The sequence below is a fragment of the Danio aesculapii genome, chromosome 10 (genome assembly GCF_903798145.1).
Source record: "Danio aesculapii chromosome 10, fDanAes4.1, whole genome shotgun sequence".
NCBI classification, from domain to species: Eukaryota; Metazoa; Chordata; class Actinopteri; order Cypriniformes; family Danionidae; genus Danio; species Danio aesculapii.
Window position 1 is genome coordinate 20,405,647 of NC_079444.1, and position 26,484 is coordinate 20,432,130.

The following is a 26,484-nucleotide window of genomic DNA, read 5'->3' on the forward strand; positions in this document are numbered from 1 at the left end:
TATACCGCGGTTTAGAAAAAAAAAGTCAAGGTTTTCTGCAATATCGTTCCTAAGGTATGTGCACGATTTTTAATTTCCATTTTTTTTTTTTAGGACAACAGTATCTTTAGCAGAAAAAAAATATCCAAAGATGCCACTTTAAATTGTAAAGAAAGCCATTTTCGAAACAAATGAAGACAGCAGAAGTCAATGATTCATTTGAATTATCCAGCCTGACATGTTTACAGTTCCAAACTATTATAAAATCTTTCAAAAAATAAAATATCGTTTCCAATGGGAATTTTTGTTTTTTACTAAGACATTTAAAAAGAATATTTTTTAGAGCAGTGAGCACAATACCGTGATACTTTTATCCAAGGTTATCATACCGTCAAAATCTTATACCAGCCTGTGCCTACACACCAATGAACATTATGAAAACAATAGTTTGTTGAGCAGTTTGCTGTTCACTTCCGTTATTTGGTACAACCGCATTCATACCAGTGAACCAGACCAGTTTACATGATTCATACCCCAGACCACCTCCTTCAGGCGGACTCAGGAACAGTTCACGGGTGCGCATTAGAGTTAGAGTTCAGACTAGCTAAACGCACCATACGCTGACGTCAAACTAACCCAGGTGTGGACCAAAAGTGCTAGTGTGAAAACACCCGAGATGTCGCTGAACTGTTGCCTTGGCTTACAGATTGAGAGGAAGCTTGAATTAAATTAAAATTAGTTTGAGCAAATAGTAAATAATAATATTAATAATAATAAAAAAAAAAAAATAAATAAAAATATATCACAATTAGATACTTTCCAAAAGTCGCACAGCCCTATTTTGTATAACATTATATTTATATTCATAGAGTTTGGCCTGACCTCCTGAGGTGGACTAATGTTACCTACATTCTATGATCCCTTGAGAACAAAAAAAATAAATTATCCAACATTTTAAAGGGAGAAAAATATAAAATTTTGTAATGAGAAATAACTGGTTGAAATAAATGTGCAGCCCCTAAAAGGATCCAGTGACATTTCGTTTTTAAACCTTGTGACCTGAGCTTTTCAAGACTACCTTACCGAAGACCCTGCGTGATGTGAGCTGACATTTCTTCCATGAGATTGAGTTAGTGATGAAATGTGGCATAAGAGACATTTACAACCATTTCAAATGTTCTTATGAACTTTCCCCATTGATCTTGTGGATCTCAAGAGAATATCATCTAACACTTTCAATGATGTCAAATGTTTCTACAGCAGTAAATCAGCAGACTGATTTCAGGAGGACACTGAAGACTACAATAATGCTAAACAATTCAGTTATCAATCATAAACTACATTCAAGCATATTATTTTAATATAGCATTGTAATTAATAATTAAAAAAAGTTAAATCAATAATTGACTATATTATTGCACCAAAATGTGAAATACCATAAAACAACAGTGTTAAGGGTCAGAATTTTTATTCAGTTCACTTATATAAGGGACAGAACCATCATGGAGCATTGAAAGGAAGGGAATTCAGGAATTAGCTGTGGATTCACACGTGGATTCACGAGAGGAAACTCAGGAGGAAAGAAGAGCAGGTGAACAAAGTGGGGAGGGAAGAGGAAGAGAAGGAGTGACAAAGGAAAAGAAACAATAAAAAGGCACTTCTACTCTTTCAGTAACCAGTCTGATGCACCAATCTCTGGAATTAAAACAAAAATATATTGTTGGAAATAAAAACAAAAGATGAGCTATATATAAAAGACTGCAACCCGAGCGTGCCCAGCAGAGAGAGCATGTAAACAAAGCCAGTTTCTCTGTACAACACCGGCTAGACTCGCTTCTGTCTGCGGGAGCACCGGGAGTCCTGAACGTAAAACGTGTGCGCGAGTGCATATGGACAGTCTCATCTACCTGCCTTCGCTCTCGTAAAAAAGTAACAATGGTCACAGTTACCAGCGCCAGCCTGTGGCAAGAGCCCAAAGCTTTCTGTAGGACACCGAGGGAAGACCACAGGGCCGGCACGTGGGACATACACCATGACGACGGTGTTCAAGCAAAGGAAAAAAAACAAAGTATTCATTGTCTTTAAAAACGATTCCTTTCATGTACAAAAAGTAATAAAGGCAGTCGCACCTTGAGATCCCAGGCTTTTCTGTACCGACGCCAAGGCTCAAGAGGATCACCCAGCAAATATTAGGTTGAGTTTTCAAGTATGGAGCGATTCAATAGGCAGAGGCGTCCTCTCTGCCCCGGTGAGAGAGCAGGGCTTCTCTGTATCTACGCCCGCTGTCACCGAACACAGAGAGGGAGTGCTTTGCCTCTGCCGTGGTCTAGTAGAACATCACATAACAGCTACCAGAAGGTTTCATCTGGAATCACCATTGAGACAAGGGGGAAAGGGGTTTCGGGGAATAAGGTTTGCGTCACCGGTCCCGCAGAACCACAGAAGTTGGTAGCAGCTTCTGACTTCTCTGTAACACGTCAGAAATAACAACATGGCCTGCAGCAACCAGGAGCAAACCGTCATGACAGTACACGTATGATCATGTAAAAAAAAGTCTCATAAAATTTCTCAATCCAATCCCTGCATTAAAGTAACTTGTACGCTTTTGTGTTGAATCCAACCTTTGTTTTCCTTTTTCACATTCTCCTACATTTCACAGGAGGATTTGATCCCAATCTGGATGGTACAGGTAATGTGGTGGACCTGGAAAATGGTTAGCATTGGTTTACTTCGTTGGTAAAACAAAAAGTTGTGGGGTTAGTGCTTCAGCCAGTAATGCATAGCATTACAGAACAACCTTTGACCCCCATTTGTGCCGTCACTTGATCATTCAAGCAAGTAGGTAAGAAAAGAAGGGCCGAAGAGAGATGGGTGGACAAGAGGGTGCATAAAGTCAAACTGAACAAAAACCAAACAGCCACCATCCACAGATCACTCAAAAACAATACAGCAAAGAACAGGACTGAAGGTAGAGTGGCATTGGGACAGCGCCGTTGAGGGGGAATTACCTTTGGGAATGGGGTGATGTGAGGTTAGGAGAGAGGGGTTTTGGTACTTCTCCCCCTCCAGTGGGTTGAGTAGGTTTCTCTGTAATGTACACCTACTGCCCAAGGAAAGGAGGGGGGGTTACAGATTTAGTATTTAAGCTTTTTGGGTACTTCCCAGGGGAAGGACTCGCGGCCAAAGTGGCCATAGGCGGCGGTGCGCTGGTAGATGGGCTTCTTCAGGTCCAGCTCTCTGGAATTGTACAGGAGACAGAGTGAGACAATTGCCAAGCAGAAAGGGAGGACGTTCAGTCAAACTCAACGAGCCTCACTAACATTAACTGCAGAGACTAACTCTGGAAACAACTCAGGAGCAAATCCCACAAATCAGGGGAAAACCGTCAAACCAAGAGGCAGAGGTTGGGCCACCTGAGCAGCACATTTTACCTGACGATAACGCCCGGACGGAGGTCAAAGTTCTTCTTCACGATCTCCAGCAGCTCCTTCTCGCTCCTCTGGGAGGTCCCATAGTGGAAGATGGAGACAGACAAGGGGTGGGCCACTCCAATGGCATAAGACACCTGAGCAAAGCGGACAATTGCTTAAATGGTCTCAAAACTAATGTTAAACAAATCCATTCTACAAAGAATTGCTAAATATTCACCTGGACCAGGACACGTTTGCACAGACCAGCCTTCACCAGAGACTTGGCCACCCAACGGGCCGCATAGGCAGCCGAACGGTCAACTTTAGTATAGTCTTTTCCAGAGAATGCACCACCTCCATGAGCACCCCAGCCTCCATAAGTGTCCACAATGATCTTACGGCCAGTCAAACCAGCATCTCCCTGTAAAAGAGCATCAAGCTTTAAGTATCATACTGCTTCACCAAAAAGGCTTCAACTAAAAAAAAAATAAGTCAGTTGGTTGCCATTTTAAAGCACTAAAATTACAGAAGATAATAATAATCTAACTGTAATAAACACTGATAAAACATGGAGGTGAAAAACACAAAATACTTGTACATATAATTTTTTTAATGTTTTTCTGCACTGTATTGTAATGCACTGTAAATAGTAGTGGTTTAAACCTGTGGGCCTCCGATGACAAAGCGTCCGCTGGGCTGCAGGTGATAAATGGTGTCATCATCCAGGTAGACATTCGGCACCACAGCCTTCACCACCTTCTCCTTCAGAGCATCACGCATCTCATCCAGACAGACTACATCATCGTGCTGAACAGACACTACAATGGTGTGCACACGGACGGGAAGCATGGCACCGCGGTCCTGCCTGTACTGGACAGTCACCTGGAGAAGAAAACGGCATTCAGAAATGTTGATTTGCTTTTCAAGAATCACATCAGTGATGCTCTTGATTTCTGGAAGTTAATTGTTGTGAACTGTAAATGACTTAAAATGTTATTAAAATATATTGTTGACCCGGATATTTTCCAAACGCTTACTTCAGTATTTACATTTCACTAAGCAGACACTTTTATTCACATTGACGATCAAAAAAAGTACTTCAAATCAGAGTTTTAATATATAAATGCTATCACAAGTCTAAGTTACTTTAATATTATTCTCTCAGTCTCATGTCACCTGGGTCTTGGAGTCGGGTCGCAGCCAAGGCAGGGTGCCGTTGCGGCGCAGCTCAGCCATTTTAGCGTTCAGCTTGTGAGCCAGGACAATAGTGAGAGGCATGCACTCCTCAGTCTCATCAGTGGCGTAACCAAACATCAAACCCTACAAAAGTAAAGCAGTCCAGTAAATACCAGCATTCTTCTTTTAGACAGTCATCTTTGAGTATGAATAAACAGCTCTTGCCTGGTCTCCAGCTCCAACATCCTCCTCATTGCGGTCAAGGTGAACCCCTTGAGCAATATCAGGTGACTGCTGCTCAAGAGCCACAAGCACATTGCAGGTCTTGTAGTCAAACCCTTGAAGCACAATAACACTGTGATTAAACTATTGTACTTTAAATCCTACTGACAGATGGAAATAGTTAACCAGTAGGCATTATGAGAAACTGAGTCATCCAACAACTTCGAACTTGGTTAGTTGGGGTCATTAGATCTCCCATACCGTCAATCATATCCTTCAACAATGACAATTTGTATTGAACTGAAGCAGTGATTTTTCTATTAATGCACTTTTTCATCTATAAAGCTTAAGACACATTGTAAAAGTAGGAATAAAATAAGGCCATTTACACGACAAAGCTTAAGGATTTTGCCTGTTTTTTTACATTATGTTCCTGAAAAACCTACAATTGACATGTCCGAGTAAACACCCAAAATAAAGACATCATTCGCATTCATTGTACATTGCTTAGGGGAGTGTGCGAAAAGACAAGCACAGCACGTACATAGTAGAGGTAGTGTTGTTGCTCTATTTCTTAACGCAGTGTTTCCCAACCTTGTTGCTGAAGGCACACCAACGGAACATTTTTTGGACGCCTTTCTTATCTGACCCATTAATTTCAGGTTTTGCATCTCTTCTATGTTATGAGTTGATTCAGGTGTTTCAGATAGGACGAGTTTGAAAATATGCATCACTGGTGTGCCTCCAGGAACAGGGTTGGGAAACACTGCTCTAACGGTTCATCAGCATAGTGTATATTTACATCACATTACAACAAACCATGAAGACATCTTATACAGCAAATTACACAAACTACTGACTGACTGTCATCACTTCCCTACAAGTACCGTTCACCAACAAGATGACCATCAAATTATGGCCTGGCATAGGTAAAATGTTTTTGGCAGTTTTTCACAAAATGTCATGTAAATGTGAAACTTTAAATATGCAAAGGAAAAATTTCCATTCTTGGCTATCAATGTCAAGTAACCATAGCTTAAAAGCACCCCTGATGTTTCTTGGTGCTTTACCTTTGGAAGAGTCATCATAGCCGATGTGCTTGATTGTGTCCCTGACTACCTTCTGATAGTCCACTACAGCATGAGAGGTGATCTCTCCGGCCAGCAAGATCATTCCAGTCTTGGCGACAGTCTCTGTCAGGATTGATTGATAGGGGTTAGGACATACAGTGAAGACTCTAGTTGCAACATGGAGAAAAAAAAAAAGTGCATAAAAGCATAATTTGACACTCACCACATGCTACTTTGGCATCAGGATCCTGTTTGAGGTGGGCGTCCAACACAGCGTCACTGATCTGGTCACAAATCTTATCTGGAAAGAGGAAAGAGGGTGCGGATGTTTTAATTAGTTCGTAAAATCCAGATTAATTGAAACTAACAGCTAACTGCCTCCAGAGATTTAACAAATAAATAACTTGGGCTTCTCATGGCATCAATATATTGCTGCTCTCTGGTGATTTGAAGTGCTTTTATCCTCATTAATAAGTCGCTTTGGATAAGACTGTGCATAATAGATGTAATTACCTTTAATTTGCACACCTCAGTTGTGCTTAAGCAGACTTGGAATTTTAAAGTGACAGCAAGAACAAAAATGACAAAATTTGATACTACATAAAAACCTACTAAAGACTCCGTAATAATAGAAAATTGTCATTTTAAAAGATTAAATAAGTCTTACTGACATATGAGCAAAACAGTGGCTTGCAAAACAAACAAACAAAAAAAAAAAAATCACTCAAAAATGACCATTAATATTTTAGGGCCTCATTATGATCAATAAAAAGACTCTTAGCAATAAATTACTACTTTAACAAACGCTCTATGATAAACAGATATGAACAAATACATTTTTTGGAGCACAGAATGAACAGTAGGTAGGTAGGTAGGTAGATATAAATTTTTTCCCTAACAATATGGCTTTGGGTATAAAATAATCTTGTGATATATCAAAAAAAAAAAACTTAACATCACGTCCACACTACTGTGTCTCTGCCCAGTTTACGCCTCTGGCAAATGTAATTGGCTTTCGCAAAACTCTGAAAAGCACTTTATTGACATCAGCTCTATTACATGATTGGCTTACAAGCCTCATGTGATACAGAAGATCATTTAACAATGATCATTTAACAACAGACAAGGAAGTTGCTATTGTTGCAGTTGCAACGATTTCCATACAACAGGTAAAGCACATTAGCGCTGCAGTGCGGCTTCTCAAATGGAGGCAGGAATGCCCATACTGGCACTCCACTACAGCCCCTGAAATAAGCATCTATATTTAGGGCAGAGGTAAGCTAAGTTAATCAGCTGCAGCGGGTCTGCAAACCCTCCCCCACTCCACACTGAACTTAGACCTGCGCTGAGCTCATTAGAAAGCAGTGGCGCAGTATCAGGGCAGTGGAGTGAGAGGGGAAAGTTCACCCCACGTGTACAGGTGTGAGTCCATGAATGATAGAATCGTGACAAACATCACCAGTCCATAAACAAACCTTACGATAGTACACAAACACTATAGTAGATACTGCACAACCCTTTACTAGTAGGTGACCTCACTGTACAAAGTGCATACTTACCCTGGCAGTAACCAAACATTTGGTGACCCTAAAATAAACATTCAAGTCAACTTGCTCTCCTCTGAGACTGACAGTAGGTGACGAACTCTTGCCAGGCTTTTTTAATTAATAAACAATTAGATTTTTGTATGTTTGCTTTGAGGCCATCAATACACTTGTGTACAGCAAACATAAAATATTGATGACTCATCCTGCACTAACAGATTGGTCCAATAAAATGCTCTCAAGAAAGCCCCTCCCCTTTTATTTGCTGCAACTCACGGAAAGACTAGCTGAAAGAGTTTAAGGAATTTCCATTTCAGTCATTGTGCATTTATACAGTATTGGATTAAGTACTTGCTGCCACAAATTCTACATGTGCTTTTTATTTCTAAACCCCAAATCTGACTTTGAAGATGCTTTGTTGAAATTTGACTCACTGAAAATGTCCAATATTCGAGTTCCACAAGTAAATAAACAAGCCAAGTAAATAAGTTGAGTAAATGGGATAAACAAATTTACTCCATTTTTATTGTCATTTGCAATGCATCATAGGACTCCTTCTCCATTGAGGCTGTAGAGTACATCTAGTCCCTGCATTTTTAATTTCATTTGCATTAAAAAAATAAATTAAAAAAATCAAAGAATGTAACATTGTGATGATTGAGTGGTTAGTTTTTGTGGCTGAACTCTTTAAATACAGAAAGAGGGGTCAGGCCCTCTATTATGGTTGGTTTGCATGAACAGAACAGAGACAAAACTGCTTGACATGGGCTTATTCTGAAATCACATGCTCAAGAGTACACAGAATCAAACAAAGACGGGTGTAGCATAATCACCATCCTACCCCATTACGCCATGCCTGTAAAGCCCTTGGTCAATTACTATAAGACTCGGGTATTGTTAAACTAGAACAATTTGTCCCCACTTTGTTATCTGCAGCCCTTACATTTTCAGCAGTCTTTCACCTTTTTGTATCTTTTCAATTCTTTCTATGTCTAAACGTATGCCGTTATATATGATAGTATGAACTGCATACTTGAGACCAGAAGCGGACGCAGTGGGTTTGCTCTCGCACTGGTTTTATGAATACGGCGTACTCCTTTAACGTACAGGATGAACGCAGCGCTAATGGCGCAGGGGGCGTCGCAGTGGTCCAATACAACCGTATATCAACAAAATACACACAGACCGCACTAAAGCACGTGCAGCGTGAACGCCCCTGTCTTCTGGACAGCTGCCCATGGTTAAACCCGCTCTCGGACTTCATGCGTCTCTCTCGGGCCTAAAAGGTGCGCTGACGCAATACTCACGGGCAGTTGAGCGAGAAAGAAAGTTTACACCATGAACTGGGGTGTCAGAGCACAGGGACGACAAAATACTCATTGTCTCATAGGACGCACCACAAACACATCGACGACACATATTTAACGGCCTCGCGGTGACACGGTCGTCCACAACACAGCTTAGTCTTATAGGCCATACGAATTTTTACAATTACAATTACTAACAAAGAAACTGGATAATTATGTTCATAAGGGATAAAAAGCTCACATTAACGCCAGACACATGCAACTAACCAGGTAAACCGGCATTACAACAACACAAACACGTAACGTTGTTGCGCGGGTCCGCATTGCACATGAACACATGTTCCGCGAGCCCGCGGACAACATGGCCACCACGCGCGCGCACAGCCTTTAAACGGAAATGGTCACAAGGCGCTACTATAGCGCGTATAATACTTATTTTACTCATTTTGTTACATAAAAACGACAATAAAATTGTAAATAGCCCATTGAAAGCCTTCACGATCTATAATTACAAAATTAGCTTTGGGCCTCAAACACGGTGACGCCGCCGCGCATGGCCAGGGATTACACACACAGATTAAGAAACCATATATGTAAAAAAAAGTGCATTTTAGGTACATCTAATAATAACGCGGATTTAATAAACTGTAAGTATAACAAAACGACTGCGCCATTTAAACCAAAAATATTGATCAGCAGTTATTGGCACGTGTTAGCCGATGGATCCCGTGCTCGATCGTGTTTACCTCCCGCGCGACACCGTAAAATCAAAACCCCCTTTAAATATACGAGTGTTACGATACATACCAGGGTGTCCTTCGCCGACAGATTCCGACGTGAACAAAAAGCAGTCTTCATCAATCAGGGAGTTGTGAAAGCCGTTCAGTTGTCCGTTCATATTGATTGTATTGTTACGCTCTTCTAAATTTGTTTCGCCGGTTCTAGCGTGTCAGTTTCTGCTTTTCTATCGTCGGTCTTGAATAGATGTTTCTGGTGTTTCTCTGCCGCGGACGCGCTGTGTAGACTTGACCTCAAATGCTCACGCCAGCCGGTCTTCAAGGTTTTATCCCTCCTACTTCACTCCAAACTCAAGCGTCACTCGGGCGCGCCCCCGTCCGTCTTCCAGTAAGCCAATCAGAAACGACGTTCAGGGCCTGCAACAGCAAGGAGACAAAGAAGGCCCTGCTTTGTATTTACAGCGTTTTATATTTACACACTTAAGAGAGGAATTCCTGAGAAAATGACAAAATTAAAAAAACGAAATTAAAACCGCACATATAGAAAGAAATACCGGGGATACTTTCCAGCAAGCATTTAAAAAAAAGGTGTCTAGTAGTCGTCAAAACATGGTCGTCTTGACTAAAACAATGCTAAATTTGGGCTGTCAGTGAAAAAAAAGACGTCTAACAAAAGACCAAAACTAGACTAGTCATCAAATAAACAGAAATGAATGACAACACATAAAGTCTGTCTAATCTGGCCATTTGACGACTAGTCTAGTTTTGGACTATTCTTAGATGTCTATTAGATTTTCACTGACAGCCTAAGTTTAGCCTTTTTTTAGTCAAGATGTCTACATTTAGCTGTCTATTAGACGTCTATTAAACACAAAAAAAATGTTTGCTGGGTTGTCACACTTGGCAGATTTGGTTCAGTTAAAACAGATTATGTACAGTTGCTCTGTTCTTTATTAATAAGCCTAAAGAAATAAAAAAGAATGTAGAAAAAGATCTGTCTTGGTTAGTTTCCAAACATCTCTGGTATGGTTTGACTGAAATATGAACACATTGTAGAACAGAGACTTCAGATTTAACCAAATACACAACATGATGTCACATGATGTGACAATTAAATACAAATATGCAACAATTCTGTGTTTTTATGATTATAATTATTATAAGAGCTGCGTTGCCTATGTTAGTTCAAGAGTCGTAAAAGTCTTTTTGCAACAGATCTTTGTGTTTGTGATGGAGGAATGGACTCTACGCACAGCTAGTGTTTTTCAGCATCAACATCGTAATGTAATTACAATACATTCAGTTAAATAAACTTAAGCATTCATTTAGTTTTTCAAGCATAAAACAAGATGATAGACCGTGTAACTGCTAGCACTGTCATATTTTAAAGACATGGCAGGGGGAAATAGAATTTAATGCAGTGCTTCTTGTCTGGTCTGATACCCACTTTATGTCATATATCTATCAGGCAGTGAAGATCACTGATTTTTAAAGAAATCAGATCTTAAATGTGGCGTTTTTGTAATGGAAAAACAGTTCACTGGAAGCCTTCGGGCTGGCTGAAAATTAAAATTCTTTGTGCATAAACCCCATTCCTGGAGGTGTTTTTATCCATCTACACATTTTAAAAGATCTTCATTTTAAACAAAAGTACAATAGGAATGTTTAGCCCAGAAATCAGCAATTACAAAATAGACATAATACAAAAATATTTCTTTGTTTGCTCTTTTGTATTTCTAGGTCATTGATTCAAATTAAAGCTTTTTTAAAACCATTGTGAATGAAATGTAAAACCTCTATGAACAATATTGGTCTCATTTGTAGTCGTAAAACTAAATGATCTGAAATCGGACAAGAGAAGAAACAAAATACCACATCAACAACAACAAAAACATTTGAATTGAGCAATACTGTAGAGCAGTCACATGACACAGGACAATAAAGACCTGTTTATTTCTTTTTGTAAAGATCTATACATAATACATATGTGAGTTCAAGACATTTGAAGATCTAAAATGTTTTATATATACTTTTTTAAGACCATGTGAAGCCTAAACTAAATAACTAAATTAATTAAAAATGTTTTTTGGTTCCTTTTTTGTTCAAAACCAAAAGATTCAAGAAAAATAAACTACAGCTGTGAACACGATATCAAATGCAGACAATGTCATATTTATTACAGACATATTGCTTACAGTTTCCATAAAGTTGAAACTGTATTTCCTTCTTTAATTTCTGATCTGAATGAAATTCTACCTGTTTTTCCAAAGTCATTAGCATGTGATGTAAGATTACGTCATGCAGTCCTGCAGGTGAGAATTTATGTAAAAGGCACTTTGTCCTTGGCCAATGTGTAACCTTACATCAGGAATGTTTGTCGGTCTAGGGAGAGGAACTTTGGACTTGGCAAAGCTAAGCGTTAAATTGCTGAATCGCAGCTTATTTAATGCAAGTAAATGAAGCGTGTGGGCCGAGCTGTTAAGCCGTCTCTCCACTCTTCTGATTGTGCTCCAGGAGAATCATGAAGTTGCTATGTAATTACATGAATAAATAAGGTTTTGTAATGTTTCTGAAGGTCACATGCCTCAGCAGACTGCATTTATTTGATTCTAAATCCAATAAAAGAGCAAATCAAAATTGTTATTGTGGAGAATAGCATTTGTTTAGTTTAATATTGAAATGTTTATATAATTTACTACAATTCTCTCATAGCAAAGTTATATTTTTTCCCCAACCAGTACGTGATTTCTTTTTTATGCATATTCAGCATGATGTAATCTATCACATTGCTCAAAGCTTCATTTTTTTATGCTCAATTACACTGTCGCACACTTCACTCAGGCAAGGGGCCTCTTTTATCCTTTTCTAATCTGTAGGCTGTGAGAGTGCCGGGAGGTTCAGGGGACGTGGGCTCTACAGTGAAAACTCGAGGTCGTTGAGTACATCCATCCATATAGGGTCCAAAAGTGGGAGACAACTTGCAAAATATGATTATCTTTGCAATTTGTCCTCATTTTGCACGTTCTGTCATATTGAATCACTTGAGTGAAGGTTCACGTCTTCTCTTTGAATAGTTTTAATTAACTAGAAAAATACTCAAATTACTGGTTGTGTGTTTACTTTCTTCAAATGAACCAATGTAAAGGTGAAGAAATTGGGACACAGGGACATTTGATCTTTGGTATTTGACACCAGGACGGCTGTGCTTACAACACCATATTCTGTTGCTATTGTGTTGTAAATTGGGTCTGTTATGATTGCAAAGCGTGAATGTGTTTCTTTGTTTACTTAGCATTCATTTGCAAGTGTTTGTGAACAAAATGACCTTAGAGATTTAAATCAGCTATGAATGCTCCTTTGCTAATATTGGCCTCTCTTGTAATTTGTGAAATTGTAAATTATCATCATGTTTCAACAAGATGTCAAAACAAGTCCTGAAAGCACTTTTTATGATTGGCTTGTTCATGTCTTGACACATAAGCATGCCACAATATAAAATAGGCCTATTTTAAGTCTATATTGACAAATATACTTGCTATTAACTGTTGTGTTTTTTAATATTAGAGCTTGTGCAGATGCTTGTTTTGTAACCACCGTCATTTTTCATAATTGGGGCGTGAGCACCAAGGTGCAGATGAACTACTGGTATGTTTTACAACTACAATCACCGGCCACTTTATTAGGTACACCTGTCCAGCTGCCTGTTAATGCAAAATTTTAATCAGCCAATCATGTGGCAGCAACTAAGTGAATTTAGGCATGTAGTGAGGGGAAGTTCTGAGGGCGCAATGTCTTGTTGATGCCAGAGGTCAGAGGAGAAAGGCCATACTGGTTCGAGCTGATAGAAAGGCAACAGTAACTCAAATAAGCACTCGTTACAACGAGGTATGCAGAAGAGCATCTTTGACACACAACACGTTGAACCTTGAGGCGAATGGACTACAGAAGCAGAAGACCACTGCTGTCTGCAAATTGGACCATAGAGATTGAAAAAACATTGCCTGGTCTGTTGAGTCTCGATTTCTGCTGCGACATTCGGATGGTAGGATCAGAATTTGGCGTCAACAACATGAAAGCATGGATCGATCCTGCATGGAATCAACGGTTCAGGCTGCACATTTTGGGCCTATTTACCAATTGAGCATTGTGTCAACGCCAATATTGTTGCTGACCATGTTCATCCCTTTATAACCACAGTGTACCCATCTTCTGATTGCTGCTTCCAGCAGGATAACGCACCATGTCCTCAGAGCGCAAATAATCTCAGACTGCTTTCTTGAACATGACAATAAATTCACTGTACTCAAATGGCCTCCACAGTCATTAGATCTCAATCCAATAGAGCACCATTGGGATGTGGTGGAACGGGAGATTCGCATCATGAATGTGTAGTTGACAAGTCTGCCGCAACTGCGTGATGCTATCATGTCAATATAGACCAAAATCTATGAGAAATATTTCCAGTACTTTGTTGAATCTATGCCACGAAGGATTAAGGCAGTTCTGAAGGCAAATGCAGGTCAAACCTGGTACTTGTAGGGTGTACCTAATAAAGTGGCCAGTGAGTGCATATTTGATCTATTTTCAGTGCATCCCCCTATTTTTGAGGGCTTTGTATTGTGGCCGAGAGAGCTCAAATGCACTTCAAGTTAAGAAAACTTCATGCAAATAGAAAATTACTAGCAAACTGATCAAACTGAGATCAGTTGACAACACATTCTCACAACACATTCAAATACAGAAACAGATAGCACAGACTATATTGGAAAAGTGTCGGGAGACTCCCAAAAGTGATGAACCTGTCCTGATCAGGATGTTCCACTTATTCTTAATAGGAAATAACACATTCAGCAATATTTGAGGTCCCCTGAAACAATTCTGTTGTGATCTGCACTATTTACAGCATGTTTCTGTATTTGCCCGTTTTGAGAATTTGTGTGTGTCAACTGAGGAAGATGTTTTCCCAATTTGTTTGTTTTATTCTATTTATAACTTTTGCTCACTCTACCTTTGCCATAGTCCAATACATGTAAAACATGATGATGTTTGTAGTTGCACTTGAGGTGTGTCCCAACTAGCATACTTTTGTTTTTAAAAATACAAATAGTGCAATTAGAGTGTTCACACCAAATATTCAGAAAGAAAAGTGCACTTTAAACGCCCTGAGTGATGCGCTTATTTAATCAGAAAAGTTGTTACACTTCACACTCTTAACTCTCGCTGCTATAAGAAGCTACAAAAATGTATAGACAATTAACCATTAGACCATTGACAGTGGACTCAATATTAACCATATACTTTTCTGACTATATTTTTGTTGTGATAGCCACAGATTTTGTCAGATATTTGTGCATTTTTATGTGAACATTAATCTTCATAATTACAAAACATACACAGGCATATAGGGTATACATTAGGGCAGTGGTCACAAACCCCTGGGCCTTGAATCAATGGGTACCGAGCCGCACAAGAAATCCTAAATTATTTTCGTTTTATTTATTATCTGGATCTGAACAATCTTTTATTTTGAAAAATCTTTTATTTTGACTGTATTCTCTAGGTTACATCTCAGTCACTTGAGCGCCAAAATTTAACCCACAAGCTAGAAAAATGAGTAAGAAACAGACGTCTTTGGGAAGTTTTTTTGCGAAGGGGAAAAGGCCCAGTAAAGGACCCACGAACTGCCAAAGAATGGATCCGCAATCCTTTTGTCAACAAATCAGGTGAATCCAGCATCTGTGTAAGAGAAAAAGATCAACTGCTGGAGATCGCAAATAACGGCGGCCAGGGCTTGTTTACATATCGTGTTTTTTCCGCACGCAAGTTTGTTATTTCCAGTGGAGGTGCACACATAGTCAAAGTGACGCGCACAAGCGGCGCGACATGCTCGCACCTTCCAGGTGTAGCAGAGGCCAGCTACTGAAGTGCTGTGCAGGTAAACCTCACTCCTCGAAAGGTGCTCTATAAGGTGCTCTAGTGACAGACACTAGAGTCCATGGTCTTTAGCCTCCTTGTTAGAGCAACCGACTCCCATGCAGTGAGTTGCCCGTTTCGAGCTCAGCTCGGAGTGGGTTTGGGTGGCATAGGAATGGCGGGGATACACAGGCGCACTCAGTTGAAAGTCATGTGACTTTGTATGGAATATACCACTTTTTGGGAGACTAATTACCTCAGACAATCACAGAACACCCAAACACTGCAGTGCTTTTCAATTATAGTTAATAACAAAATTTAGCTCCACCAATGGAAAGTCAGTCATTTGAATGATTGAAATTTGAAAATATAGGCGATGGCAATAGAGTAAAGATGCTAAAAGCCCGGGGTGGATTTTAAGTAAATGTTAAGGTTGGCAATGTCATAAACCCAGGACGAAGCGCATTATAGTCCCTACCAGCCATTTGTTGTAGGCCTTAAAAAGGTGAATTATGTACAATAAAATACATGCTTTTGCATTGAGCATCTTAACTTAGCGGATGCTGCTTATGTATAAACAGCCAAAGTTACACAATAACAGAAGTTTAAACAAAAGAAGAAATCCTAATCAAGGAACCCTTTAATTATAACAAAAAGTAGTTTTTTCTCTTTCATTAAATGAATACAGGATGTCTGAATCCATTGTGTATTTATTTACAGAAGAGACATAATCTTGCACTCGACTGAAAGTGTAAATTATGTATATGCTCACGTTGCAGCCAGGTGACGGTTTTTGCTTGAGGGAGATGCTTTCGAAACAAGAATTGCACAACATTTGCTGTCAGTTATGAATGAGTCAAACATTCAAAATATATTACCAAATACTTCTGCTCTCCGGTTTTGGCTTTTGAACTTCTGTAATGATCACACAGCTTTCATAATACATCTAATCGCCCTCAGGTCTGACAGAAACATTCCAGCCTTGAGTAAGTGCTCACAGCAGTCTAATGGATTATTGAGGGCGTTCAGAGAAAAATCAAACTCAAAAGATGATCTTTGTTACAACTCACCTTCCTTGTAACCTACAAACATGATAATGATCCCGATTAGAAGCCTTTTCAAGGTTACCCATGACTGAGCATTTCCAAACTTTGCAGGGATTCAATAATTGGCTATAAAAACAATTTTTATTGTTTAATTTTGGAGATAACATCATCATCCTTTTGTTCACATTATTTTACAGTTCATTGTGAAAGCTCGCATGACACATGGCAACATTTGATTTTCAAATGAATAAAGAAATTAAATACAATTTGAATAGATAATTTGATTTGATCTCCGTCAATATGCTGATTCATTTGAGAAAAACAAAAGAGATATTTTTTTTAAAGACAAAAAATACATTTACAGGTGATTTTTAGATACGACACGAGAGAATAAAGAGATTGAATATGCAAAAGTGGGACATCTTTTATTTGCAAAGGAGAACAATCTATACACTATCAACCTTTGACAGTAACATGTTATCGTCTCCTGACATTTAAAGGGAAATAGGTCGTGATATTTATTTGTCCTACATTTACTAAACTCGTGTCCTTCAGGTGTATATTTTTGCACATCAACATGATCACACAGGTTTCACTCAGCTCAGACAAGTCAAATAATGCCACAAACTGCAATAAATGAACAGAGCTGATCTGATTGGTTGCCTCCAATCAGCTGATGCTGTCAGAGGTTTGCTGCGTTTCAGGAGAGATTGTTGGCTGGAGTGATACTTCAGTAAAGCATCATGAGTGTTAGTGTGACATTTATTATGTGCAAAACCTCTGACATCTGTATATTCATACACAAGTTCAGTATGACACTGGCCAACATATCAGGAATTAATTAGACGGCATTTACAGGGTTTCTGCAGGTTTCTCTAAGTTAAATGTAAGACTTTTAAAGATATTTTCCATTATGAATTAAATTTTAGACTTCTAAAGGGCTAAAGGTTAAGGAACTTTTTCAAATAGCCCAACATAAACTTTCTTTAAAATAATAAATGAACAAATATTTTAAAAGTTATAGTATTTTATTTAAAAAACTATAATAAACTAAATGTATGCACAACAATCTGTACAGGTTGGTGTGCTCAGTAGTAAATACATGGAGCACTTTTAAACAAATGTTACTGAAAGGAAAATAATTAAACCATCGTGATAAATAGAGTTAAAAGTTTAAAGTTTTATTGAGAGGGATTGTTGGTGATTGTATGGGGTTTGGCCAGATTGGGAAGCAATACACGAACAAAGGAAAATTAAGTCCTATTTAAAAACAGATTTAAGACCAATAACACAATATTTCAATACATTTAAGACTTTAAGGCCTAAAATTTAGATTTTAGGATTTAAGACATTTTAAGAGTTTAAGATCCCGCGGAAACCCTGATTTAACCTTTCTTAAGATTATTTGCAATCAATTACCAATGATAAATATGTATTTTTCTCTTGTCATTTTGAGAAAATATATTTTCCAGTGAAAATATAATATTTATAATAATTTTTAATAATTTTCTAGACTCTTATGCTCACCAAGGTTGTCCTCACAAATATCTTTACAGTATTTGAAACAATATAATTAATGATAATTGACTGAAATACATTAAAATTAATCAAATAAAATGTATTTATGCAATGGGTGAAGCTGAATTTTCATTATAATACATTTAGTAATCAGGGTCATACAATCTTTCAAAAATCATTCTAATAAACTGATTTGCTGCCCAAGAAACATTTATTGTTATTATCATTTATTATTGTTGAAAACTGTTGTGCTGCTTAATGTTTTTATTGTACATTTTTCCAGATTTCTTGATACATAATAATAGCATTTATGCAATTAATGTAATTAGTATTATAATAGAATTCTTTAAAACTGTATAAATTTCTGATCAATTTAATGTTTATAAATGTCTTTACTGGTTAATTTAATGCATTTGGCAAGATTAAAGTATTCATTTCTCTCTAAACAAAAATCTTACAGTTGTGGACATCTACATACATACACTCAGGCAGTGGAGTCCGCCATTATGCTGCGTTTACACCAGACACGGATAAAGCATCAAGTGCGAGTGATTTACATGTTAAGTTACTGCAAAGACGAGAATAGACATCCTGCAGAGTGTTTCGTGTGAATAAGGCAGCATGAATGATGCGATTCGTGCGAATGAAGTGGCGCGAGTTGAGTGAATCGCTTGAGTTGGAAAATCTGAACTTCAGCGGACATTTGCGCCACGTTAACCAATTAGGAAATTTCTCTTGTAGGGGGCGTGATTATGACATAGCTCCTGTTGTTGGTGTCCTGGGGAAAAATTCTCTTGCTGACACTGGACAACAGTTCACCAAACTGGGCTTGACTCACCTCGATGCACCTGAAAGCCTCCATCATCCAGGTATAGATTCTGGAGAAGTTGATGAACTTCTGAAAGCATCTAGTGGACTTAGACATGGTGCCGAACATATCTACGCTGTTTTTCAGCCTTCCTAAAGCACATAAACACAGCAATTCTCTTAATAAAATTCTTGTTAGCCATTTAGCAACAAAGCTAGAATTACCGGACAGACAGAAGCCCTGCCTATGATGTGAATTCGCATCTATTGTAAAGTTAATTTAACTCGTGAAATAAGGCAAATTTGACGCGCGAATGAAGCGATTAAACTCAAAATGTTCACACGTTTTTTTTATCGCATGAATAGTATGATTTATTTGCGCGTTCAGCTTCTGGTGTGAACACAGCATTAAGAAATTTAGAATTTTTTTGCAGGTTTTCTAGTTTAAATCAGACTTTGAATCCCACATTTTCAGTGTGGTTTCAGACTTTTGAACCACATTGGATGTGAACAAAATACTATCCCTAGTTTATTTAATGGCTTCCTAAATTCAAATAATTAAATACAACAAATCATGTTTGAAACAATCATACAACCAGGGTTATTAACTTTAAAACACCCCATAGTATCCCATTTGATCATCAGCTTTCACATAAGCACTGTTTTCCTTAATTCTACTTTTCTAGACATCAGCCATTAAACACTGGTCAACCACTAGTTACGGTAAAGGCTGAAATGACTGCTGACATCACTGTTTGTTTGAAGTCTACGGTTACAGAACAGTTTCACCTTGGGTTAGGTTGTCGTGCACTATAAGGCTGATGTGCACGGTCGAACTGTCACCATTTACAATCTATCATAAATAATGCAAATATAAAAACAAATAGACCATATTGGCAAAGCCACTGAGGAAGAGGGAAGGGTTTGTGAAGCAATTAAGCACAACAAGGTATGAGACCCTGACAACTGCAGGTCTGAAAAGCGACAGAAGAAACAGGCCACTTTGCTCAAGTAGTTGCATTGCGATATCTCCTAAAGTCTAGAATGAATCACAGGGAAGGAAGGTCATAGAATCACATCACCTGGTTTTCCTATTTGAGCAGGTCTGGGCTCTCCTAAAATGGCTGCTACGAGAGCCTCTGGAGCACTGACGCCATTTCCAGGTGATCCTGGGCTCCTCGGACTAAGAGGACTGAGGGAGGGTGAGGTTAATGAGTCCGGAAGAAACCAGACGCTCCTTCTTAGCATTGGTTGAAGGGCGTGGGGAGGAGGTCTTTTGGGGACCATCTCGGGGACGAGGACACAGGCTGAGAGACTGCAGGGACGGAAGAGGCGTGCTGGAGAGTGCTGTTACAGCGGGACTGCGGCTCCGCTGGCGCTTCTGGTGGTGGTGGCGTTTGCCGCTGTGGTTTCCAGGGCTGGGGCTGCGAGAGCTCGGGGCCAACAGGACCAGCGTACTGTCATCTTCAGAGCTCATATCCGAACTGTCAGAGCGTGAACGACAAGCTGGTGCTGGTGGAGTGGACATGGGCAATTGCACCTGTGGGAGAAATATTTAGAGACAAAAATATTATGGACAAAGAATATTTACAAGTTAACAGTAAAAGTTCAGCAAAAGAAAGAAAACATTACAATTATGTTAATAAACCCATTTGACTTTACACAAAATGAGACTTTTTAAAAGATTGGTTTCATGCTTTGGTCTCTGTTGTGACTTGGATTGAACCTTATCTGGTCTCGATATAGACCAGGGATGGGCAACTTTGGTCCTGGAGGGCCTTTAGGACCAAGGTTGCCCATCCCATGTCTAGACCTGGTCTAATTGAATTCATTCTGGTATTGCTCTAAAGTCAGAACGCTTTTCTTGCCTCTGTTTTAACTTGGACTTAATCCTCTTATGGTCTTGGTCTTGATTTGGACTCAACCATATTCTTCTTTTGTCCTTTGCTTGAGTTTGACTATCTTATAGCCTCATTCTACAATAGGGATGTCCAAGTTTTGGAGAGCCACAGTCGAGCAGTGTTTTGCTCTAACCTTTATCAAACACACCTGAACAAGCTTATCAAGGCTTAATGGTTATTACAGTTACAGGCAGGGCAAATTTTATTAAGGTTTGATCAAAACTCTGTGGTACTGCTCTAGACTCAGATACAATCACCAGAGATTTCTGGTCTCTGTCTTGACTCGGACTCAAACCTGGTCTTGAGCTGGGCTCAGCCGTCTTCTAGTTTCCATTATTGTGGGAACTCAAGCTTCTGCCTGTCTTAACTCAGACTGTTTTCCTGACCTTCTTCTGGCCTTGAACTTGACTCAAACTCAAGCCTAGTGTGTGGATGTGTTGGTCTCAACACTCTTCTTTCTTAGTTTTAATTCAAACTTGATCATGTCCTTTCCTCAGTCTAGATTCTGAAAAATCCTTTGCTCTGTCTCTAGTTTGGTTTGGTTTGGTTGGACTTAACCCTCTCCTTGTTTTCATTTAGTCTCAATCTCAACCCTCTTCTTGCCTCTGTTTTGACTTAGACTCAACCCTCCTCAGTCTTAACTCAATCTCTCTTCTGGCCTTGGACCTGGCTCTGACAAAACCATCTTCTAGTCTCTGGCTTGATTTGGATTCAGACATTTTTTTTTCTTAGTCTTGCCTGAAACTTGACCCTCTTATAGTCTCTGTCTAGACTTGGATGAAACCTTTTCCAGGTCTCGATTTTGGTTTGATTCTTACCATCTTTGTGTTTCCATTTTGTCAAACTTGACCATCTTCTTATTTCTGTATAGACTCAAATGACCTGGTTCATAAAGCTTCAAACAACAGATCCATGGGTTTTTTAACTACTTTTTAAATGCTTCAGTTGCCTTTCATTTAAACGTGTTATCTTCAAAACATCTCTGGAGTTAAAGTCCACAATAAAATGATATATTGTATATTATTTCAATTGTGCATGCTTTCATTGTGTGGCATCTAAGCATCAAGTCTATACTACAAATGACAGAACTGACAGTCTTATGTTTGCAATTTGTGGATGTCCAGCCTCAAATACAAATCAAGGCTCCGATCAATACTTCAAATGTTGACAACGGCAATTCCAGAGCGCTCTGACCTAGTCATCATGCCCTTGAAATAACACGATCAGAGCTACTGAGCTGTTTGTGCAAACAAAATGAATATTTGCTTTAAGCTAAATCAGATTGTAGTTGAATTAGAGCACTGAAGACCTGAAATGGTTCTGTTACTCCTGCGATGCTGTTCATGTTGTTACTGTAATATCCCAAAATATATTCCCCCGGGTCTCTAGGCAGATCCTCCTCTGAAAACACCACCTGAAGGTCATGGAAAAAGAAACGTTAAAGACAATGATAGTCAGCAGTGGCTGCTAGATAAATCTTCTTTGTTAGTATTAATACTGTACAGTGATTCCTTAGTCTTAAAGCTTTCAATCCAAGATTAACCAGGAATGAATTGATTTTGGGATTAAAGCACAGTCTGGTGGTAACTGAGACGTAGGGGTCAGATCTTCTGGAATTATCTAATGACAGGTTAAGACTACACAACATTAGCCTGATTTGTCTGTCAGAATGTAGGTTACTGTGGTGATCCATAGGGATGTAATGATAAACTACAAACCGGCAGAAAATCGATTAAAATATGTGACGATTCAATCAGTTGAGATGACGAACAAATTGTGATACAAATGGAGTAGTAGTTGAATCACAATTGTAAGTGGAGTTCTAAGTGGAATTGACTGTCTATAGAAAAGTTTACATGGAATTTTCTGTTCATCCTGCCGCTGAATGATAAATATTAAAGTCTGTGTGAAGCCGAAATTGCTGAGACTTGTATTTTACTATATTGAGGTACGTCCAACTGAAACAGAATACATCTCTCATCGAAAATAATAGTGAGAAGGGTGCCGTTAAGAATATTGTTATGCAGTTGTTGTGGAAGCCATAAGGTTGACGTCATCAGAAGGACTGCCACTCCAAACACTCTACTGATTTTTTTTAGTAGATTAACTTGAATGGAGTAATTGTTCACCATAAGAATAACAATGTGTGCTAGCAATATAAATATTGTAATTTTTTTGTTCACATGGGCTTTAAAGTAGTGTTCATAAGTGCAGTACTGCTTTATTTACAGCGGTAACCCAGGAAACACTATGGGCCCTCTAATACACCCAGCGCAATAAGGCGCAAGACATATTTTCCTCAATGTGTTGCTATTTTCAGACCAACGCAACCTTAATTTTCCCATTTTCCACCACGTTGTTCAAATAGCAAATCCATTTGTGCCACTCTGTGGACTCATGGGTGTTTCGGTCTAGAAAAGATATTTACACATGAAAAGAATTAGAGGAATAAAATATTTTAAAAATTATTACTTTCTACATAAATATAAAAACTTTTATGCCTTCATCTCGGGGGGCTTTTTTAGTTTCTTGATAATTTGCTTTTGTATAACGTTATTATTATTATTTGCAGTATTATTTATTATATGCATATTTATATTTGTTTTATGAAAAGCAAGCTGAGATTTGTCCACCTGTCAGCTTTTGGACCATATGGGGCACAGGATGTGTGTTTGGACATAACTTTTGACCACACTTCGTTATTATTGCTCATTTATTCATTTGCTGGAAATTAGAACTGAATTTAGAAAGAGTTTTTAAACAAAATCTTTGAGCTTAACAAACAAAATGAATTATGTAGGCTAATGGATGTCTGTTTCCTTAATCACGATAGAGAGAAACAGAAAGTGAAAGGAAAGGCCGATTGGAAGACGCTCATTTTTTATCCTTGCACTGCAGATGGTCTGTTTAACTGTTTTCACGCTAGTGAAGCATTCAGTTTTTCCACTTACAAAGTCCGCTATGTAAATAGCAAATGCGCCATGCCGCGACACAACTAAATCTTAAAGGGAATGGGAGATGAGACTTTGATTGGTTTACACCCATAACTCATTAAGAGAATAAGCACAACCCTGTTAGACCATAATCACCACCTGCTGGCAGAAAGTGAATCTGCATCTCATTTAGCTCATTTGTGGTTTCCTTCAATTATAGCAAATAAATTTCAGAAAACTGAAGTCAACTATTCTATTTTGCTTTAAATGTCAAAATTATACAATCTATTCTATAGTAAACTGTTAATACTGCTCATGCAGCATCTTTGTTTGGATCATGATCAGTGTTGGACACGTTCCTTTAAAAGAGTAATTAGTTATAGTTACCTCTCACAAATAGTAACCGAGTTAGTAACATAATTATAAAAGTAACTAATTACCAGGGAAATTAACCATTGTATTATAGTAAGTGATAGACTAACAGTACGTGAAATACATTACCTATTTTTTGAAAAGTGAGGACATATAATAAAATTGTCTAGAATGTATAAAATCATTTTAATAAGCATTACATTGGTAACATACACCGAGTGAGCAATAGGAGCGGGCTCAAGCCAGATTGCAAAGGAATTGCACAATCTGACATGAGGGAGAGCTTGGTGCTGCCTCAGCTAGCTTCATACACAGTTATTGAACAGGAGATAAACAAATTTGATCATTTTGATCATAAAAAGGATTGAAATAATTTAAATCATACATAAATTGCATTTATGGAACAGATCAGTGAACAAATTTATTTTATCATTAGTATATGTCTCATGATGGCAGGTGAGGATAATGACAGGTGAGGCACTGTACTCTAAGCCAATCATCTCATTCTCAGTTATACCACGTTCACAGACACACCAATCATCATCACTGGTTGGTTATATGTCTCGCCTCAGCCCCGAACACACACACCACAGAGAAAGAGAGGTCCTATGGCTGTGACAGACGCTGCTCGCATGAAAACCACTTCAGTGATCTCAATTAAAATAACACATATTTTATTGTCAGTAACGGTAACGGCATTGTAACGGGGGAAATAGTAGTTCATTTAATTACTCGTTACTGAAAGAAGTATCGTCATTAGTAACGCTGTTTATTTGTAGCATCGTTATTCCCATCACTGATCATGATTAAAATCCAGTGGTTGCTACTAATTTTAAGTACAGACAAAAACTTACTATGCTGATATTAAGAGATTTATTTTATTTGTGTGACTTATTTGATTTGTGTTTGTTTCTAATTTTGTTAACAAAAAACAAAAAATTGAATCGTGAAATCAAAATAGTGACTCGAATAAAACTATTCCGACAATCGTTACATCCCCAATGATCTGTAAATGACAATGGGAATCAGGACTCAAAAATGTATCATTTTAGCTGATATAGATGGTAATAGAGGATGACAACTAATAACACATCTGGGACATCCGCAATGTCCTGACAGTAAACTAGCAGTTTTTCAATCCATCACAATCTGTCCACATCTGTCCACATTTCAGTCCATCACGTTACATCAATTAAAGAAATAGTTGACCTTAAAATTTTAATTACTTCATCATTTATTCTATTATTAGTTGAGTTTCTTTCATCTGTTATAAATATATTTTAATGATGCTGGTTGCTGGTATGCAATGACTTCCATAGTGGAAAAAAATACTATGGAAATCAATGGGCATATTTCAAAAACTTAAACAGGTTTTGAAGAAGTGAAGCTGGAATTATGCAGTGTTCTCTCTTGTCTACAACACGACAAGCATTTCAAGAGTTCACACTTAGCTGATGATCTATCAAAAGCTTGTTTGGCATGCTGTCCCAGGAGAGAGCCCTGAGCTCAAAGGATCCTCGAGCCTAGGGCTCCCTCCCATTCGCAGAGCGAGAGGGGGGCTTGAGCTCGGTGGATCTCAGAACTCCCCGGCTGCAGTAGCTAAGGGAACACTTGAGAAAAAGGGAGATAGACGAGTGCTTGATTGCTAAGTCTGTTATGCATAATGTATATCTTTGGATGGTGGGAGAAAACCAGAGAACCTGGGGAAAACCCACATGGACACGGGGAGAATATACAAACCCCTCACAGAAAGGCCCCTCGGCCTGGCGGGACCAGGGCCAGCAGTGTACTTGCTGTGGGGCTAACAGTGCTAACCACTGGGCCACCGTGCCGCCTGGACTCAAATGATTGGAAGATCATGATTAGCTAATACGAGACCGGCTGTGAAATCATAAGCACGTGATCCTCTTGAAATTAGTTTATAAATAAACTTCACTTAAAAGTCAAACATCACGTAATCTGACAACATACACTGACAACAAAAACTTTCTACCTGCGTTGAATGCTCAGATTTGGCCCATACATATGCAGCATAATCCTTGTGGTGTTTGAATCCCACCTAAAAATAAACAAAGTGCGAAAAGTATTGAATTAGGTTCACATGCTGGTGCAGATCTGATTGGGGTCTTAAGATGTGTATCTGTGATAGTTTTTTATGATCTGTGATCTGTGAACCACCCATAAAAGCATTAACAGTATAAAAACAGACAATATTTTGAAACTATGTTGCTCGCATGTTGTTCCACAGAGTGAGAATAAACACTGCATTGAATATTTCCACGTGGATAAGTATATAAGTACATCACGTTGCAAGATTACCAACAAAACAACCATAAATAGACTTCTGTAATGTAAATGAAAGTGAAAGAGGTTTGATATGGGCCAGATCACATAATTAACTTTCATATAATCATACTAATATTCACTGAATAGCCTTAAATAGTTCTAGTAAGAAACTTTCCTGTAAAAGTTTTAGTTGGGTCTTTAAGATGTTTTAGGTAAAATCTTAAAATGATTTAAAGAGTGTATTTTTATGAAAAGGTTATGCA

The 26,484-nt window shown here is 38.5% G+C and overlaps 2 protein-coding genes across 2 annotated transcripts in view; both read right to left on the minus strand.

Annotated features, from left to right (window-relative positions):
• Positions 1–1,430: 1,430 nt before the first annotated feature.
• On the minus strand, positions 1,431–9,764 carry LOC130235804 (S-adenosylmethionine synthase). The gene is made up of 9 exons (XM_056466303.1): positions 9,516–9,764; positions 6,081–6,158; positions 5,858–5,980; positions 4,791–4,903; positions 4,566–4,709; positions 4,053–4,271; positions 3,628–3,810; positions 3,411–3,544; positions 1,431–3,216 (listed from the first exon to the last, which is right to left on the minus strand). The coding sequence occupies exons 1-9, from the start codon at positions 9,604–9,606 to the stop codon at positions 3,114–3,116; spliced, it is 1,188 nt and encodes a 395-aa protein (XP_056322278.1). The 5' UTR covers positions 9,607–9,764; the 3' UTR covers positions 1,431–3,113.
• A 10,030-nt stretch (positions 9,765–19,794) lies between these two features.
• The window catches only part of LOC130235803 (inositol polyphosphate 5-phosphatase K-like), a 28,349-nt gene continuing 21,659 nt past the window's right edge, over positions 19,795–26,484 (minus strand). The window contains 4 exon segments of the mRNA XM_056466302.1: positions 19,795–19,950; positions 19,952–20,269; positions 21,940–22,044; positions 25,929–25,994. Of these exon segments, the coding sequence (XP_056322277.1) occupies positions 19,795–19,950; positions 19,952–20,269; positions 21,940–22,044; positions 25,929–25,994 (645 nt within the window).